The sequence below is a fragment of the Musa acuminata genome, chromosome BXJ2-8 (assembly GCF_036884655.1).
Source record: "Musa acuminata AAA Group cultivar baxijiao chromosome BXJ2-8, Cavendish_Baxijiao_AAA, whole genome shotgun sequence".
Taxonomy (NCBI): domain Eukaryota; kingdom Viridiplantae; phylum Streptophyta; class Magnoliopsida; order Zingiberales; family Musaceae; genus Musa; species Musa acuminata.
In genome coordinates this window covers 5,660,929-5,678,431 of record NC_088345.1, presented here as the reverse complement: position 1 = coordinate 5,678,431, position 17,503 = coordinate 5,660,929, and the positions used below count along the sequence as shown (strand labels likewise).

Sequence of the window (17,503 nt, the reverse complement as noted above, 5' to 3'; positions counted from 1 at the left end):
GGGTTCGATGCCTGCATCTCGACCGAGCAAACTCGCTCCCAAGCCACACCAATGGCTATCAATTATATAAATGATATATCTTATGTGCGAGTCTATAGTATAAGCATCATATATATTATTTGATATAATATATTACAAAATTAATAATTAAACGATCATAGTAAAAAAGGTCATGAGATTGAAAGATTAAGACGAAATGATTAGTTCATTGCTCTCAATTCTACGAGGACAAGACATCCTAAGGACAAGACATCCTAAGGACTAAGTCTAAATCTTACTATAAGATATTATGTGATATTGGATAAAATATTACAAAAATTTCAAATATTTAGGTCATTATTAAGAATGGTAAAATGTTTAGATCTTTATTTAACATTAACTAAAAGTGTTTAAATCTTTGTTTAACATAATTGATGTCGATATCAAATTCGGATGAAAAAGGTGAAAAATTACGGTAAGTAATTGATAGTCAACATAAAACATGAATCTTAATAGCTTTCATATGTATGCATGATATAATATGATTGTAGTAACTTACAGCAAGATGACATTTTACATTCAAAATCACATTAGGAATCTGCCAAGTGCACAAAAGGCAAAGCAACAAAATGGCATTACTCTTTACCCGTTTGCAATGGCACTAAAAGTGTATAATGTCTTGTTACCACCACTGTAAGTTTGCTACTGACATATATCAGGTAGTAGACTTGACATTACCTTCATGTTCAATCTGTTGAGGAAGTAATCTTTTCTGCAATACTAGAAAAGAAGAAAGGAAGAACATTATAAAATCTGAACAAGAAAAACAGGAACACATTTGGATTTAGTTTTCTCTCTCTACTCATTTGAACATCTCTTCCTTGTGGGCAAATCTGATGTGCCTGTTCATCATATTTCAGTTTGATAAACTATGATCTTGCGACTTGTAAAATATAAATTATTTCATGAGTGTCACAACACTACATATAATCGGCACATGACCTGAAACTGGAATGTGATAGTTTACATTTCTGTGGAGGATAAAAGCTTCTTATTAATGTTACAATTTAAGCAAAAGGGTGTTTGGATTGAATACACTGAAATGAGCCTGTCGGCTATATATAACAATTTGGACGCCCATCATTCTGCAGCGGTAAACCTGTATGAGGCGTATGAAAGAGTTCGCTCGGTCCAGCTATGATGAATTAACTCAGCCTTAGCTTTTTCCCCTGCAGCTCCAAGGGCCACATGCAATGGATAGAGATGTTCCGGCGATGGGTGCGCCATTCTTGCATCAGGCGCCTTCTCCTCGTAGTTATTCAGGTCATCATGTCTACCAAAATTGTGGAACAAATGAGGATGCCAGTTAAGATCATGGTCAACTTGATCACTTTTTGATAATAGCAATTCATAAAGTTGTAGGGTGTAGAAAACAAAGCATCATCATTTTCTCGAAACTAAATCAACATCATGAATTATGGGTGGTGGTGCTCCTTACCTCTTATTTATCAGTGACTCCTTGAGCCAAGTATCGAAGTCCAGGGCCCATTTTTCGATAGGTCCATCATCCAAAAGTGCAATACTCAAGTTGTGAGTGGCACTCCCAGACCCAATAATAAGGACTCCCTCATCCCTAAGAGGGGTTAGTGCCTTCCCCATGTTATAGTGGTGTGTCGCACCCTTCTCTGTTTGGAGTGAAAGCTGACACACAGGAATGTCTGCCTCTGGATACATAAGCATCAGTGGAACCCATGCACCATGGTCGAGCCCACGGGTCTTCTCCTCTTTGACATGGCTGAAGCCAGCATTCTGTAGTAGCTCCCTCACTCTCTTTGCCAGCTTGGGTGCACCAGGTGCAGGGTACTTAAGCTGCCATGACACTATAATTTGGTGAGGTAGATATAGGGCTCAAGAATATCACAGAAACAACCTATACATTTTTATGGAACTTTACATGGATCACATATGTACCTTCAAATTCATGCTCATTTCGAATAAGCATACCTTTGCTGCTGTGAGGATACATAAGATATGCCATATAAAAACTCAATAGAGATTAATTAATATAAAATAGACAATCATATGTATAACAAATCCTGCACCAGTTAATGCAACAAACTCAGTGCTCCTTAAATCTAGAAGATCAAGATAGTGTAGGGCAAGGTCTATATAGGAAGCCAGACAGTATATCTTTACAAATTTATTCATTGGGTCACACATAATTATTTGTATCCTCCTGTCATCTTGCAACTTAACAAATATCTTCCCTATATAATGAAACCTGTGATTAGGATTTCTATCGTACTAATGATTGAGTGAGATAAAATAGATGATCATGCCTACAACGAATTCTGTACCAATTAATGCTGCAAACTCAGTGCTCCTTGAATCTATAAGTTTGACATATTGTCAGCAAGGCCTATCAAGAAAGCCAGATGGTATATATCCAGGAATTTGTCCAATGGTCATGCACAGTTATTTGTAGCTCCAGTCCTTTTGCTACTCAATGAACAAACATCTTCCCTATATGATGAAACACATGGTTAGAATTTTCATCTCACATTAGTTTCCTCAGTCACAGAAGTATGGTTTAAGATAAACATATAAACAGGATCCCACCAGAAACTTTTTTGATGAACATGCTGATCTAGCAAGCAACGACATATCTAACCAATTACACTTGTCATTCAGTTTCAACTATCTAGAAAAGTAGCATGTTGATCTAGCGTCTAAAAGTATGACTAATTCAGATCTTTTTCTTAACATGAACTAGGAGATCAAAGACCACAAACCTATCATGCTTACCATGATACTGGTTGGTGTAAACCTTCTATTTGTTTAACATATGTACACAATGAAAGCAATTACTATTATAAAGAAACCATAGAATTTAAAACAGATGATAAGGCAAACATTTTTTTTTTTTTTTTTCATTTTTAGCTCAGCATCATACTTTGAATGTTTATAAAATTCATACTGATAACAAGAAGGGGAGATGAACTCTTTTTAGCTGCTCTTGGTAGAGCCATTATCTGTTCTTTGTATCTATCTACCAGGAACTGTCCGTAGTTCTCATACTATTCTCAAAGTACATCATAGCTCGTAAACTGCTGTCATCTTCTTGCTGATTTGATTCTGTCACATTTCACTTTATATAGTGATTTTTTACATGGTATAGCTGATGAATTCCTGGGTTTAGCTTGAATTGGTCGACTTCATTGACCCCACAAATTATTCAGTTCTTATATGACTTCATTGTTCCCACAAATTATTCAGTTCTGATATGACTTCATTGTCCCCACAAATTATTCGGTTCCGATACCCATTATCATGGCTTGGCCCGATGGAATAACTGACATATTATCTTATTGAGTCTAAACCACTGCTCCAAAATACGTAAGCTTAAATGCTCTTATAAGCCCACTCAATTTTTCTCCCATTTTGAGGTGGACTAAACCAGGGTATGACAATATCAATTAAAGAAAAGGTCTTGATATACAAACAAAATAAGCTTAAGATTAGCTAATATTTGCCTTATCCCTGAATACTTCTTTATCACAAGAACCCTCTAAAGTTGCTATAATTGAAGTATTGTAAATTTTATTCAGGAGGATAATCTCATCGATCATCAAGGACATGGTCAAACCTCAAAATCCATACTATAAAAAAAATCGATGGATAGTCATACAAACCTAGACTAACATCAGCTATTGAATGCACTAATTTCTTGTATGGATCGAAACAAGCTGACAAAAAACCAAAAATTTATCGACCAAACAACGTCCAGACAAAAACAAGATCAAATCTTTCACAGGGAAAAGCCAGCAAGAGATCAAATTTTGGCGTTTCCATCTAATAAAGCAAAGATTAATCAGCCCCAGAGAGAGAGAGAGAGAGAGAGAGAGAGAGAGAGAGGTACGGAAGAGGGAGACCTGATACATGGGCTTGGGGAAGCCGTAGAAGTCGTGGATGGTGTCGTTAGGGCCATCGATGACGTTCACGGTGGGGGAAGCGGTCTCCCAGTGAGCGGATACGACGAGGATCGCCCTGGGCGCCGCCTGCAGCACCTTGGACCGCCACGACTTAAGGAAGGGCCTCGCCGGCAAGCTCTCGTCGATCGACAGCGTCGGCGACCCGTGCGAGATGTAGAACGTCTCCATCCCCCTTCACCTCCGATCGAACCAGAGGTCGAATCCTACACGTCACCCAACACTCCCAACAACGAGCGAAACCCGCGACAGCTTGTCGCGTCGTGCCGACACCAATCTCTCCCATTATATATATATATATATATATATATATATATATATAGTGACTAATATACATTGACTAATATAGTGGCAAATATATTATTTATATATTTTGATATTTAAATGAATAGTTTAACTAATATTAGTATTATGACTTTAACTTAATAAGATAATTAAAATATTCACCATTTGTCCAAAATACTTAAGTCTAAATTAATAATACTCATCAGCCTCAACTCCATGCCTTACCTCACGTTCTTTCTAAGTTTCTTCTTTACTCGAAGCTCTTACTATGCCATATTACTAGTTCAATTCTAAGCTTAAGTTAACAGTAAATCACCCATTAGATCTAATTCTATGTCATGATATGTCATTTAGTTTCTAGTAGAGTTGACTTAATAATTATCCACATATTAGATATAATATTGCACGGATTACAACATGACCGCATAGCGCAGTGGATTAGCGCGTCTGACTTCGGATCAGAAGGTCGTGGGTTCGACTCCCACTGTGGTCGTTTTTTTCGTAGATATTTATATTTACTTGTTTTTTTTTATTTTAGCTTTTTTTCTTTATTTCTGTCCCACTTATGGATAATAATAATTGGATTAAAAATTTCAAGGTTTATTGGGTAATTATGTTACTCTAATTTTCAATATCCAAAATAATATTCAATCCAACATATTTAGAGATTCCTTAAAAGGCGAGCGGTGGAAACAAATCAGACGTCGGCTCGAGCCAACTCATGTCGTCTCGGTCGACGGACCGAGCTCAGAGAGCCCGCGGCCCATCTCCCCCTTTGCAGCCTTCCACCTACAAAGAACTCCTCCGTCTCTCCACCACAACCCGGTCTTTGGTCCTCGGCAAGCTCGTCCACTCTCACATGATCAGGGCTTCCTACAGGCCCGGCCTCTTCATGCACAACGTCCTCGTAAACATGTACTGCCGGTGCGGCGACCCGACCACCGCCCGCCAGGTGTTCGACAGAATGCCCGTGAGAGATGCCGCAACCTGGAATATACTCGCCGCCGGGTATTCTCGAGTCGGGTACTGCGGCAGAGCGTTGGATGTGTTCAGGGAAGCAAGAAGCGCTGGCGTTGGCCTTGACCGGTTCAGTTATGCTGGCGCTCTGAGCGCCAGTGGTGATTGCGGAGATGTCAGGATGGGCAGGATGGTCCATGGGATGGTCGTCGTCACTGGGTTTTCTCGTCGTGCTTTTCTGACCAATTCGCTTATGGATATGTATTCCAAGTGTGGCATGATCGACGAGGTCAGATTGGTGTTTGATCATGCGGAAGAACTGGATGAAGTCTCGTGGAATTCTTTGCTTTCAGCTTATGTCAGCGTTGGCTGGCCAGAGGTGGCCGTGAATATTCTTGTTTGGATGCATCGATCAGGTGTGAAGTTGAACAGCTTTGCTCTTGGTAGCATTCTTAAAGCTTGCTCGGGTATGAGGGATTCAGACGATGTTCGAAGGATGATGCATGGGTGCGTGACGAAAGTTGGATTGGACTTGGATCTTTTTGTCGGCAGCGCAATGCTTGATATGTATGCGAAGAATGGTGGATTGGAAGAAGCAATCAAGATCTTTGAGTGCATACCGAATCCAAGTGTGGTGGTGTTCAATGCTATGATTGCTGGATTCTCTCGATTGGGCACAAAATCTAGTGGAAAAGACAGATTTAAAGCTTTAAGCCTTTTTCGTGAAATGCTAAGGAGACAAATGAAACCCTCAAAGTTCACATTCAAAAGTGTGCTCGAGGCCTGTAAGTCAGTGCGTGCATTTAGATGTGGGAGGCAAATCCATGCCCATGTAATTATAAATAATCTCCAAGATGATGAGTTTATTGGGAGTGCACTGATATCCTTGTATTCAACCTCAAATTTGACTATGGAAAGCTTGAGTTGCTTCCAAATGACTCCTAAGCAAGAAATTTTCACCTGGACCTCCATGATCTCAGCTTTTACACAGAATGAACAGTATGAAATGGCTCTGAGCTTATTTAAAGAATTACTAGGACTCAGAAGAAAGTTGGACCAGGTCATTATGTCATCCGTGATAACTGCTTGTTCACGTATGGGTATGCTACGGATTGGAGAACAAATTCATGGCTATGCCACAAAGTTGGGACATGATAAGTTCACTGTTTGCTGTAATTCACTGATCGACATGTATACCAAAACAGGAGATGTAGGTGCTTCTATTAGGATGTTCCAAGACATTGGAAGCCTTGATGTTTTTTCTTGGTCTGCTATGATTTCAAGCTATGCCTTACATGGCAATGCAGGAGATGCTTTGGTCCTCTTTGAGAAAATGAAAGAATGCAGGGCTGTGCCCGATCATGTCACCTTCCTTGCTGTTCTTACTGCTTGCAGCCACGGAGGCTTGGTGGATGAAGGTTTCAGGTTAATCATTCTCTCTAATCTTTATATTCAAAACTTGCTTATCATGTATTTCATGTCATTGGCTCCCTTTTGGTGACATGTTTCCATCTTATCATGGTGATGGTAGGTATGTTTCTTTCCCAAATTTGTCTGGTCTCTGGAAATACATATCATTAGGCAGATGACATTTATAGAAAACCTGAAAGCTAATTTGCATATGTAAATAGGCTTGTTGGTTTGTATCATATTCTCAAGCACCGATTAGATAATTTTAGAACCAATGTCGAGCTAGTTACTTACTGTGAAGTTAATTGGAAAAAAAAGTAATAAAAGAACTAACAGATGTGCTAAGGCATATCATGCTAGTTAGATAGACATAAGAAATTGTCCTGCATGTTTAGATCAAGCAATCCTTGTGCATTAGTTTTTTCTTTCTTTGCCTCTTTCTATATGATTTAAAAGCAATTTTTGAGAGTTGCTTCCAAGTAGCATGAGCTTGAATGCCACCAAATGGTTTGTGGCTTGTTGCTTGAGGTTTTGACATTAGTCACAAAAGCTACATGGTCTTTTTTTGGTAATTTTGTTGGACTCAAAGTAACACCGCCAATGCCGGTCCCAAGCCCGGATTAAAAAGGTGGAGGGTTTCAAACTAATAGGCAGTAAAAAACAATGAGGATTTTAAGTTCATATTATTAGTACATTGCCAAAAGCTTGCCTCAAGAAAGTTCAAATTTCGGCATAGTATACTTATATATCATGAAAGATGGTTCGTATTTAACAGCATACGCAGGAACGTTAAGTCTTGGTTATGCAGCTTTTAGCAGTAAATCTATGTCTCCATGATTGTTGTGTATCTTGTCTTAATGCAGGTACTATGAAAGCATGAGTAGAGAATATGACATAGTTCCAAATTCGAGACACTGTGCTTGCATAGTTGACCTCCTAGGTCGGACTGGAAGAATTGTTGATGCAGAGGGCTTCATATTGAGCTCAGGATTTGCCAATGACCCAATCCTTTGGCATGTACTTCTGCGAGCATGCTTGTTCTATGGTGACACTGAAAGGAGTATACGTGTTGGGGAAAGCTTAATGGTAATGGAGCCCTTTTCTGCTACGTCATATATGCTGCTGTATAACATGTATCTGGATGTTGGTAAAGTGTCCTTGGCCATGAGAACAAGAGGTTTAATGAGAGAACGAGGGGTGAACAAAGAAACAGGTGTAAGTTGGATTGAGATTGGAGCATCTTTTCATTCCTTTGTGACTAGCAGTAGCTACCACCATCACATTGATTTCATTTATGAAAAGCTACAAGAAATGATGCTTCACATAAAACAAAAGATGGGAAAAGCTGGTCCTAGGATTTTGGAGTTGGAGTACCAAAGTGAAAAGTGGAGAGAGAGTCTAATGAATAGCCATGGTGAGTTGTTGGCCGTCGCATTTGGAATGTCTAACTTGCCAGAGTCAGTTCTGATACGAGTTATGAAGAACCAAAGGGTATGTGGTGACTGTCATAAGACACTGAAGTTGTTCTCGGAGGTTGAAAGACGGGAAATTCTTGTCAGAGATTCAGTTCGGTTTCATCATTTTAGTTGGGGTTCATGTTCTTGTGGTGATTACTGGTAAAAGAGAGTATATCTAAGACACTGTTAATTTCATACTTACTAATAATCACTTGTTTGAACAGTGAAATGAATGGATGCCAGGCATTTGGAATGTTTAATTTGCCAAGAGCCAGTTTCTGTATGAATTATGAAGAACAATAGTGTCTCATGGTGGAGGTTCAAAGGTGGGAAATTGTTGTCAGAGAACCTGATCAATTTCGTCATTTTAGTTGGGGTTCAGGTTCTTGTGGTGATTACTGGCCAAAGAAAATGCATCCGACACATTGTTCATAGTTTTCTTTTATACTGATGATCACTTTGTGATGCTGCAATCACATGGTTGGACGGTGAATAAGAATGTCCGTTAGGCATTTCAAATGTCACCTGTGAGAGTCAGATCTGATACAAGCTCTGAGTACCAAACATTTTGTGGGATAGGGATCATACTCAGAGGTTGAAAGGCAGGAAACTGTTGTCAGAGATCCAGTTCCCTGTCATTATTTTAGTTGGGGTTCATGTTCTTGTGGTGATTACTAAAGGAAAAATGTGTGACACATCGTTCACAATCTCATATTTATCATGATAATAACTTTGTGATACTGCAATCACTTGGTTAACAGTGAACAAGGATGACAATTTGGCCCCTCTGAGAGTTAAAAAGTAATGGAAATCCCAACTGAAACTGATAGATTAGGCAACATGTTATGATAGCTAAAAGCAGTGACATTGGGTCTCACTTAATTTCTTTGAAGCTTCAAAGGTGAATATGGTGATTTTATTTTCTTGGTTTCTAACGTATTTACCAGATGATTGCCATATATCAATGAGCAAGCTGATATTTTGTGCTGGTTCTTTTGTGTTAGTGAAGTGGTGATACTGATAGCCATATATGGCCAGAGATCTGCAATATCATTCAAGTCTAGAATGTTGAAAGGCAGAAAAGAAGTTGATGTAATTGGATTATGAATTGTTTTCATTTTTTTACATTTGCACAGGGATTGACCATGAGAAATGTGTTTTCTATGATAGTTTAACAAAGATTAGTCATCAAAATTTCAAAGACCAGCAAGGAATCAAATAAAATTCTCCTTCAAGAAGTCTCTATTCAATATGTTCTTATCATCAGACATTTTGAATCTGTACATTACTGATGTTGACTATTTGCATATGAAGCAATAGATAATGATGATTAGCTACCCATTACTCAATGTTATGTGATGCATGTATCATGCAATTTTTAAGATTCTAAGAGTGATGTTGGATACAATGTACCAATTTTTATTTTCTTCTATGGTGTAAGAGCATTAACTGATGGTGTTTCTTTATGGGAAGAGTCTCCTATGGAATCTAACATAAATATGCTTATGTGATAGTAATGAAGAGTTATTATATCTCTTGGAAGGTAAAGATAACATTTAATATGGCTAAACTTCATCTAAGATGTAATGGTGGTTTGTCAACTGCTCTTTGCTCAAACAAATACACTGTTTTTTTGAATTCTCAAATCAGCTGTTTGGTTCTCCAATAATTATAGCTAAGCATGGATGTGGTTTGTCAATGTCAATACAATACTTGGTAGACACAAACTACTCATCTCTTAGGTCTGAGCCACTTTGTATTAAACTATGAAGAGTATTGCCTTTGTTTTTGGAGCTGCTTCTCTTGCATTATGTTTGGAAGCATTATGGCAACAAGGAAACATATGGATCAGATTAGCATGTGAGCTTTTAATGTCTCAGGAAGACCTGTCTAATTGAGTAGTGGCATGATGATTAGAAAGAAACAAATGATCATGTGAGTGGCGGTCATACTGCTCAGCCACAAATTAGGAGACTTGTCTATTTCTTGGTATACAATTAGGGAATCATCCATAAGAAAGCCTAAATTAGTCAATCAGTTCCATTGATTCTGTTTTGATCCTTCATTGATAGAAGTATCCTTTTTTCAAGTTTAATTTAGCTTTGATGCTTTTTCTTTTTTATATTTGCTCATCTAGATTTTGGTTCATCTTCTTACTTCTCCCCACCAGAATCAAGAACAAGGCAAGAGGATTACATTACAGGTTGAGAGATGGAGAGAGGTGGAGCTCAAAAAGAAGACATGAGGCAGGGGTGGTCATGCATCAGGTTGGCTGTGGAGGAGCTGTCCTTGTTCAAGCCCGAGGAGAAGAAGATGTCCACCTTGGCCTTTCTGGGCGCCTCTAATCTGCTCCTCCATGTCCTTGGTTTGCTCCCTCCTCCTCCTCCTGTTCTTTGAGCTTTTGTTAGCCTTGAGAATGCATGTAATCTGTTATAATCCTTCTGCAGCCATAAGCATTGCAAGAAGAAGAAGAAGAAGCTTTCAATATTATAACTCATTTATCTTACTAAAGATGCATATATTTGCCTGCAACTATCTGCCTCTTCTTCAATTGCTTTCTTTGATATCACAGACAAGATTGGACCAACAATGATGGTGCTAAGGCAAGACATACTACGAAATATTGAGGTATATCAACTTGCAATGATTGAATCATGTTGACTGATCTACTTCTCTCTTATCTAAAACAAGTTACTAAAACTGTTCAGAGAGTGGAAGAGACATACATGTTGGATCCAAATCTGTATTCAAGTTTGGAAGAGATAGTGCAGAAAGAGGTGGTGGGTGAAGGTTCTGCAAGACAAGATGATAGCTGTTGCAGATCTATCCTATGGCTTGCGAGGTACTGCTACACAAGCATACTTCTTCTTACTGCCATACATGCTCTTGGAAATCAATCTACTCAGACAAACATCTTTTGATTGATCAGGTCGATAACTTTCAGCTTAGCTTTGTTGGATAAGTTAGATAAGAACCCTGAGTCAAGCCTCGAACAAGTGGTGGAAGAGACCTACAATGGCACGTTGAAGCCATGGCATGGTTGGATATCCTCAGCTGCTTACAAGGTACTCTGTTCTTTCTGCTCACAAGTTCATCTTGGTAGCTCTTTTGCCAGTTTCCTAAGCTAAGTTGTGAATGAATGAATGAATGAATAGGTGGCCATCAAGCTCGTTCCGGGGAGAGAAATGCTCATCAGATTGCTGATGGGCCAAGAACAAGATTACAATGACCTGAAACAAGACATCAAGAAGTATGCCTCAGTGATCCAGCCTCTTCTGGATGATACACACCAACTCTTGGTGAGTAGAATTGGCTTCTTTCTGTGAGTTCGTCTTCTTTGTGTGATTGGATTCATTGCATTGTGATTTCTGATGATTTGGTGCAGAGAACGCATGAATTGGACAGGCTGAAGTCTGCCTGATGGTTGAGTTTGATGATGCGTATGCCTCACATGATGTAAGAACAGAGTGTACATTGCTGCTTGCTTAGAAGAAAGAATGTAGCCTACTATCACGAAATAACAGCAGGTTTCATCTCTCTCTCTCTCTCTCATCACAACCAAACATGAGATCGTAGTACGTGGTGGCGTTGCACGTCGTCTGGACGAGGCTGGGGGTATTGGTGGAGAGGGAGAAGACGGGGAAGACAGAGGAAGAAGATGAAGGGAAGAGTAGAAGCCGTGCATGGATTTAGAGCAGTGCAGTGCATGCATTGTTCCTGTCCGGTGGTAGCACGTGAACCGACGGAGGCCGGCATGGACTCGTCCGACTCGTTCGTCGGACTCGGCAACGGTGAGTCGTATGTGGCCTGTTTCCGAACTCATCGGATTCGGATCCGGATCCTTCACCGTCGCAGTGCGGACCGTCCATTAAGATGTCCTTGAGACAAGTCAAACGCCCGTTATAATGACCTCAATCGATCGACGGGCGTCGATGCTGCGGGGCGGCGGCGGAGGAGATGGCGAGGAGCACGGCCCTAACGCGGCTCAGAGACGAGGACAGTGACCGGTGCCAGAAAAGTGGTGGGGCGCGGTGGTCCATAGGGATCACGAGGGAGGCCGAAGAGGGAGGTGGGCCTCGCTTGGAGGAGGAGGAGGAGGAGGAGGATGAGACGTTGTCGATGGCGTGCGTGCGTGCATGCCTGTCATTTCACCATCAGAAAGAGGAGGATGAGCAGGACAAGATGATGAAGAAGAAGAAGATGGTATCACAAGGCATGCAAATGGCATTTCCATGCAGCAGTAATTTGGAGACTTCCCCCTCACTGTAATTTTTGTTACAGGAAAAGGATAGAAGGAGACAACCTTTCCCTGCACAAGTAGATGTAATTTGTTTGACTTCATCTTGAACACCTTCGATGCGATGAGATACACAATGCGATGCTCATTTGTCCTCAAGTCAAAGTTAAGGCTCTCATTAGACCACATGGTCGAGATAAATATTTGGATATTCATATATATATATATATATATATATATATATATTTGCAAAAGGAGACACTATATGGGAAAAAGATTAAAAAAAGATTTTTTTTCCTCCAATATAAGAAAAGCTCACTCATTTTTCATGAAAGGAAAAATAGGGGAATAAAGAGGACACAAACAAAAAGGAAAGCGAAAGGAGAGGAGAGGAGGGACAGCTACTTCACCGAGCTCCTCTCCCGAGTTTGACTGCCTCGGCCTTGACGACGATCCCAAAAGCGACGCGTAACCAAAGCTAGGAATCCTTCTCGTCGGCTTTTCAGGCGCCCACAGCCTCGCCACCTTTGCCTCGTCCGCTTCTGCACGCTTCCCCGACCCCGCCTCCCTCCGTCCGATCGAGATCCGACGGTTCGAACCCCTCGCGCGAGGCCCCTCCAGTCTCCTACGGGCTAGCGGCCATCCTTCGACGACCCGTCCGAGCTGGTGATGGCATGTTCTGCCCTCTGTCCCATGGAATACTGGCAGCCGTCTGATCGCCGTTTCCCCCTCCTCCTCAGCCTTTCACGTAAAATTCCTGATGCAAAGCTGCCACCCTGAGAAATGATGCGTATCTCATACACTGATATGACTTCGCCAAAAGGATCGATGCCAAGAAGATGAATCGAGAGATCATGTCTCATTTATTGACGTTGATAAAAGACTTAAAGCCACAGTACTCCACAAGAATCAAGCAGAGAAAGAACTGACAGTGTGGGCTTGGGGACGGGGACGTACGTACTCCCTTACCTGAACTCATCACTACAAGAAACCCTTGCTTATTCCATGCAAAGCATATGGTTTAGGCGACGCTAAGTAATGCCGCAGCGCCTTTGTCTTCCTCTACATATACCCCATGGGGCTCGCGCTTGTCTCCCCACCGCTTCACCACGCTCGCAGAGATGATCACCTGGGAGGACTTTTACACCGTGATGTGCGCCATGATCCCTCTCTACTTCGCCATGTTCCTCGCCTACGGCTCCGTGAAGTGGTGGAAGATCTTCACACCGGAGCAGTGCTCCGGCATCAACCGCTTCGTCGCCACCTTCGCCGTCCCCGTCCTCTCATTCCACTTCATCTCCTACAACAACCCCTACCAGATGGACTCCCGCTTCATCCTCGCCGACACCCTCTCCAAGCTCCTCGTCCTCATGGCCCTCTCCCTCTGGGCCGCCCTGTCCGCCGCCTTCGCCAGCCCCCGTCGCCGCGGCCGCCGCCTCGACTGGGTCATCACCCTCTTCTCCGTCGGTACGCTCCCCAACACTCTGGTGATGGGCATCCCCCTCCTCCGCGCCATGTACGGCGACTTCACCCAGAGCCTCATGGTGCAGCTGGTCGTCCTGCAGTGCATCATCTGGTATTTTGCCGATAGCTCACTGCGTGTTTCCGTAAGCCAAGCGCTCGCGACTTGCTGCTGATCTCTTCACCATGTGCTAGGTACACTCTGCTGCTCTTCCTCTTCGAATACCGTGCGGCCACGCTGCTCATCGAGGATCAATTCCCGGGTACGGCGGCGGCCGCCATTGCCAAGTTCGAGATAGACGGCGACATCATCTCCCTCGACGGGCGAGACCCGATCCAGGCGGAGTCGGAGATCGACGCGGACGGCCGCCTCCGAGTACGCATCCGACGGTCCACTTCGTCCGCGCCGGGCTCGGGCATGTCGTCTTCGCTCGGCATCACGCCACGCCGCCTGTCGAACGTATCCGGCGCAGAGATATTCTCGGTAAACACGCCGGCCAGGCAGCCGCAGCCGGCGCCGGCGGAGCAGCTCACGGTGCGAGACATCACGTTTGGGTACCGGTCCGCGAGCCCGCACCCGTCAGGGTACGCGTCCTCCGACGCGTACTCGCTGCAGCCCACGCCGCGGGCGTCCAACTTCAACGAGCTGGAGATCTGTACGCCGGTGTGGGTGCGGTCGCCGGCGGTGGCTGGGGGAGTGAAGCTGGCGTGGGAGGGCTGTGGAGGACGATGCGGACAAGTCGACAAGGATGTCGGGGGTAAGTACACTCATGCCATCCGCTGCTGTCAGGTCTCTCTTTGGACTCTGTTTGCCATGGCATCACATTGAAGACAAAGAAAAAGCATCACATTACTCTGACACTGCAGTAATTTACAACACAACTCAAATTCACGGTCTCAGATTCTTCAACAATGTCTCCTTCTTAGAACAGCACTGCTGTTACTCGCATGTGATAGCAGGCAGCTCGGCTGCTGTCACTGTCCAAGGTTGTAGGAGATGCTCTCTCTCCCTGCGTATGCCATGTAACTTAGCATCTCATTATGTCCTTGGTTTGCTTCCATAAAGTCTCATTACTGAAGCTATTCTGTTTCCAGCACATCACAGATACAGGTTTAGTAGAACTCAGTTCATTTCCTAGTTAGGGTAGAAGCATGAAGCAAATCCGTTTGAAGAAGATGACTAATGAGATGTGAATTCATGAATGATGAACTTGTATAGCAGGGGAGAAAGATCTGAGCTTTAGGAGCACCTCAAAGTTTGTGGTTCGCAAAGAAGACGAGATAGAGATGGAGGGAGAAGCTGAGCAAGAGATGCCGGCAGCGCTGGTCATGCTGAGGCTCATCCTCACCGTCGTCGGCCGGAAGCTCTCCCGCAACCCGAACACATACTCCAGCATGTTAGGCCTTCTCTGGTCTCTGATCTCGTTCAAGTAATCCCCTCCATTATGCTCGATGTTACTGTCTCATGTTTTGCCTCACAATGTTGTCGATACTTTCTTTCGGTCATTGATTAGCATTTGAATCTCTTCAGGTGGGATATCAGCATGCCAAGTCTGCTAAAGGAGTCCATTAAAATTATCTCAGATGCAGGCCTTGGCATGGCCATGTTCAGCCTTGGTAAGCTTGTTACACACACACACACACAGAGAGAGAGAGAGAGAGAGAGAGAGAGAGAGAGAGAGAGAGAGAGAGAGAGAGAGAGAGAGAGTACATGTGGGGCTGAAGACCATAAAACAAAACTTGATGAGTTCATGTTCCACTTGCTTCCAGGATTGTTCATGGCTCTGCAACCAAGGATCATTGCCTGTGGGCCAAAGATGGCAGCCATAAGCATGGCGATTCGGTTCCTTAGCGGACCCACGGTGATGTCAGCTGCATCCATGGCGGTGGGATTAAGAGGAGTGAGGCTGCACACAGCCATTGTGCAGGTACAAATCCAGCGAGCTCCATTGATGCTTCTTCCATGGGTACTCAATATTCCTCTAATCTTTCAGGCAGCTCTTCCTCAAGGGATCGTGCCTTTCGTCTTCGCCAGAGAATATGGACTGCACCCTGATATCTTGAGCACTGGGTACGTTCTAATCATCTCATGATAGATCAACACCCTGCATACTCATAATGGAACATCATCGCCATCAAAGTCTGCCATTCTGGTGCTGCTTGTCTTCTTCTTCTTCTTCTTCTCCACCCTCAGTTTACTCTCCTTGTACCTCTGCAGGGTCATCTTTGGGATGCTTGTCTCCTTGCCTGTAACCCTACTTTACTACATTCTCTTGGGTCTGTGAGAGGAGAACACCCAACCATCAAAGTAAGGTGAAGGAAAGCATCCAAAGTGCCCACCGGTACAAAAGCTTCAACAAGCGTGAACACACTCAGATAAAGTGTAGATTAGGATCATTCGGATCATTCAACTGTGTGGTGAAGACTGTAATGGAGTGCACCACCCTGCAAAGCTTAGTGGCATCCGAAAGGAAACTCCAGTGTGGGGTTGACCATGTATGACTAATCATGCCATTGGCTATCCTTTTTTGTGTTTGCTTTCTGTGTTAATGATTGCCTGCTCTGAGATTTAGGAAGTCAAATCTCCATTCTCGTAGAAGGTTTGAGCATTTTGCACTCTGTTTCCCCTGTGTAATTGATGTGGGTTGTCTTGTCCTGTAACAAGGCAATGCCTGAGCACTGTGTCCCTGAAGAAGACAATGAGTCGAGGAAAACGCTTAGTACAGCGAAGAAGACGATCAAGAAATGTCTTAAATTTTTATATTAATGTTCTAAGTAATCATATTGGGGAGAGGGAAACAGCACTCGAGGCACATCCACGCCAACTTCGTCGGGAGAGCTCTCCACCGCCACTCCGTCCTCGTCAACCGTCCCCCGTCGGCATATTACTCCGACCGGGCGCCGTTCCTCTGATTCTTGAGCCTTCCACCGCATTCCCAATAAGATATTTTTCTTTTTGTTGTTGATTTTACGAACGGAAGATATGACATATGGATTAGAATGCCTTGCACCTCTTGTGCCAAAAGTTCCAAATAGTGAAAGCTAGGCTGCATGACAAAATAAGAAGCTGCAGACCGGGAGAAGTGATTAGCCGCCTGCATCCAAATGAATTGGTCCTTGAGGACTAACACCATCTTGGTAATGGTGATTTTCCAAAGGGCGTCAATATCGGGCCATGCGATGAGGCCATCGCCTATGCGGAGGATGTGGTCCTCGACGATGAAGAAGCTGGCGATCTGCAAGAAAAAGATCTAGTGCGACTCAAGGAAGAGAATCAAGGAAGAAATCTATTATAAGTCAAAGATGAGTTGTAATTTGCAATTCTCAAAGTAATATCATAGGAAGCACTCCTCTTGGCCAAGGGTTGTGTGGATGTGGTGAGCATGATAAAAAAGGGTGAGATCAAGGATCGAGAATCGAAGATTTGCCATCAACGGTGGCCACAATGAGATCATTGAAGTCATTGCTCGATTAGTCACTCCCCTCCTCCTCGTGGCAGAGGGAGTATGGATGGTTGTGAAAGATAGGGGTAGCGTCTTTTTATCAGTGAAATTATCTTTTTATCCTCTTTTGCACATATTATATCTTCCGACGTAAAGTCGACGATGTGAGGAGAAACGAGATTAAATATTTTATTTTTATAACTATAGGGATGTCAATATAATTTTTTAAGTTTAAGGATCGAAATACCAAAGATAACTAATTACATATGGTAATCTATAATTGTT

General features: G+C 42.8%; 4 protein-coding genes and 1 non-coding gene across 6 annotated transcripts; 4 read left to right on the top strand and 1 right to left on the bottom strand.

Annotated features, from left to right (window-relative positions):
* Positions 1-923: 923 nt before the first annotated feature.
* Positions 924-4,271, bottom strand: LOC135618885 (extradiol ring-cleavage dioxygenase-like). Its single transcript, XM_065120275.1, has 3 exons — positions 3,912-4,271; positions 1,478-1,848; positions 924-1,312 (listed from the first exon to the last, which is right to left on the bottom strand). Exons 1-3 carry the CDS (start codon positions 4,137-4,139, stop codon positions 1,120-1,122), a joined length of 792 nt encoding a protein of 263 aa, XP_064976347.1. The 5' UTR covers positions 4,140-4,271; the 3' UTR covers positions 924-1,119.
* A 401-nt stretch (positions 4,272-4,672) lies between these two features.
* On the top strand, positions 4,673-4,746 carry TRNAR-UCG (transfer RNA arginine (anticodon UCG)). Its single transcript has one exon. It is a non-coding gene; the product is annotated as a tRNA-Arg (tRNA).
* A 199-nt stretch (positions 4,747-4,945) lies between these two features.
* LOC135618884 (pentatricopeptide repeat-containing protein At3g13880-like) lies at positions 4,946-8,973 on the top strand. The gene is made up of 2 exons (XM_065120273.1): positions 4,946-6,635; positions 7,484-8,973. The coding sequence occupies exons 1-2, from the start codon at positions 4,975-4,977 to the stop codon at positions 8,238-8,240; spliced, it is 2,418 nt and encodes an 805-aa protein (XP_064976345.1). The 5' UTR covers positions 4,946-4,974; the 3' UTR covers positions 8,241-8,973.
* Positions 8,974-10,097: 1,124 nt separating this feature from the next.
* LOC135618882 (glycolipid transfer protein 3-like) lies at positions 10,098-12,472 on the top strand. Its single transcript, XM_065120272.1, has 6 exons — positions 10,098-10,442; positions 10,650-10,705; positions 10,786-10,919; positions 11,007-11,142; positions 11,233-11,376; positions 11,463-12,472. The coding sequence occupies exons 1-6, from the start codon at positions 10,289-10,291 to the stop codon at positions 11,496-11,498; spliced, it is 660 nt and encodes a 219-aa protein (XP_064976344.1). The 5' UTR covers positions 10,098-10,288; the 3' UTR covers positions 11,499-12,472.
* Positions 12,473-13,259: 787 nt separating this feature from the next.
* Positions 13,260-16,357, top strand: LOC135618881 (auxin efflux carrier component 6-like). 2 transcript variants are annotated; one of them, XM_065120269.1, is made up of 7 exons: positions 13,260-13,890; positions 13,971-14,533; positions 14,998-15,205; positions 15,307-15,392; positions 15,546-15,703; positions 15,770-15,846; positions 15,994-16,357. In XM_065120269.1, exons 1-7 carry the CDS (start codon positions 13,436-13,438, stop codon positions 16,058-16,060), a joined length of 1,614 nt encoding a protein of 537 aa, XP_064976341.1. In that variant the 5' UTR covers positions 13,260-13,435; the 3' UTR covers positions 16,061-16,357. The 2 variants fall into 2 exon arrangements, with proteins under 2 accessions (XP_064976341.1, XP_064976340.1); XM_065120268.1 differs by having other exon boundaries at positions 14,995-15,205.
* Positions 16,358-17,503: the final 1,146 nt, after the last annotated feature.

Excerpts from the sequence above, each read along its gene's own strand:
- LOC135618884 (XM_065120273.1), top strand. The coding sequence starts at position 4,975 with ATGTCGTCTCGGTCGACGGACCGAGCTCAGAGAGCCCGCGGCCCATCT. Across the intron at positions 6,636-7,483 it reads TTGGTGGATGAAGGTTTCAG|GTACTATGAAAGCATGAGTA; the intron begins GTTAATCATTCT and ends GTCTTAATGCAG.
- LOC135618882 (XM_065120272.1), top strand. The coding sequence starts at position 10,289 with ATGGAGAGAGGTGGAGCTCAAAAAGAAGACATGAGGCAGGGGTGGTCA. Across the intron at positions 11,143-11,232 it reads TATCCTCAGCTGCTTACAAG|GTGGCCATCAAGCTCGTTCC; the intron begins GTACTCTGTTCT and ends ATGAATGAATAG. Across the intron at positions 11,377-11,462 it reads ATGATACACACCAACTCTTG|AGAACGCATGAATTGGACAG; the intron begins GTGAGTAGAATT and ends GATTTGGTGCAG.
- LOC135618881 (XM_065120268.1), top strand. The coding sequence starts at position 13,436 with ATGATCACCTGGGAGGACTTTTACACCGTGATGTGCGCCATGATCCCT. Across the intron at positions 14,534-14,994 it reads AGTCGACAAGGATGTCGGGG|CAGGGGAGAAAGATCTGAGC; the intron begins GTAAGTACACTC and ends GAACTTGTATAG. Across the intron at positions 15,847-15,993 it reads CCTGATATCTTGAGCACTGG|GGTCATCTTTGGGATGCTTG; the intron begins GTACGTTCTAAT and ends GTACCTCTGCAG.
- LOC135618885 (XM_065120275.1), bottom strand. The coding sequence starts at position 4,139 with ATGGAGACGTTCTACATCTCGCACGGGTCGCCGACGCTGTCGATCGAC. Across the intron at positions 1,849-3,911 it reads TCCCCAAGCCCATGTATCAG|CTTAAGTACCCTGCACCTGG; the intron begins GTCTCCCTCTTC and ends GTGTCATGGCAG. Across the intron at positions 1,313-1,477 it reads GAGTCACTGATAAATAAGAG|ACATGATGACCTGAATAACT; the intron begins GTAAGGAGCACC and ends CAATTTTGGTAG.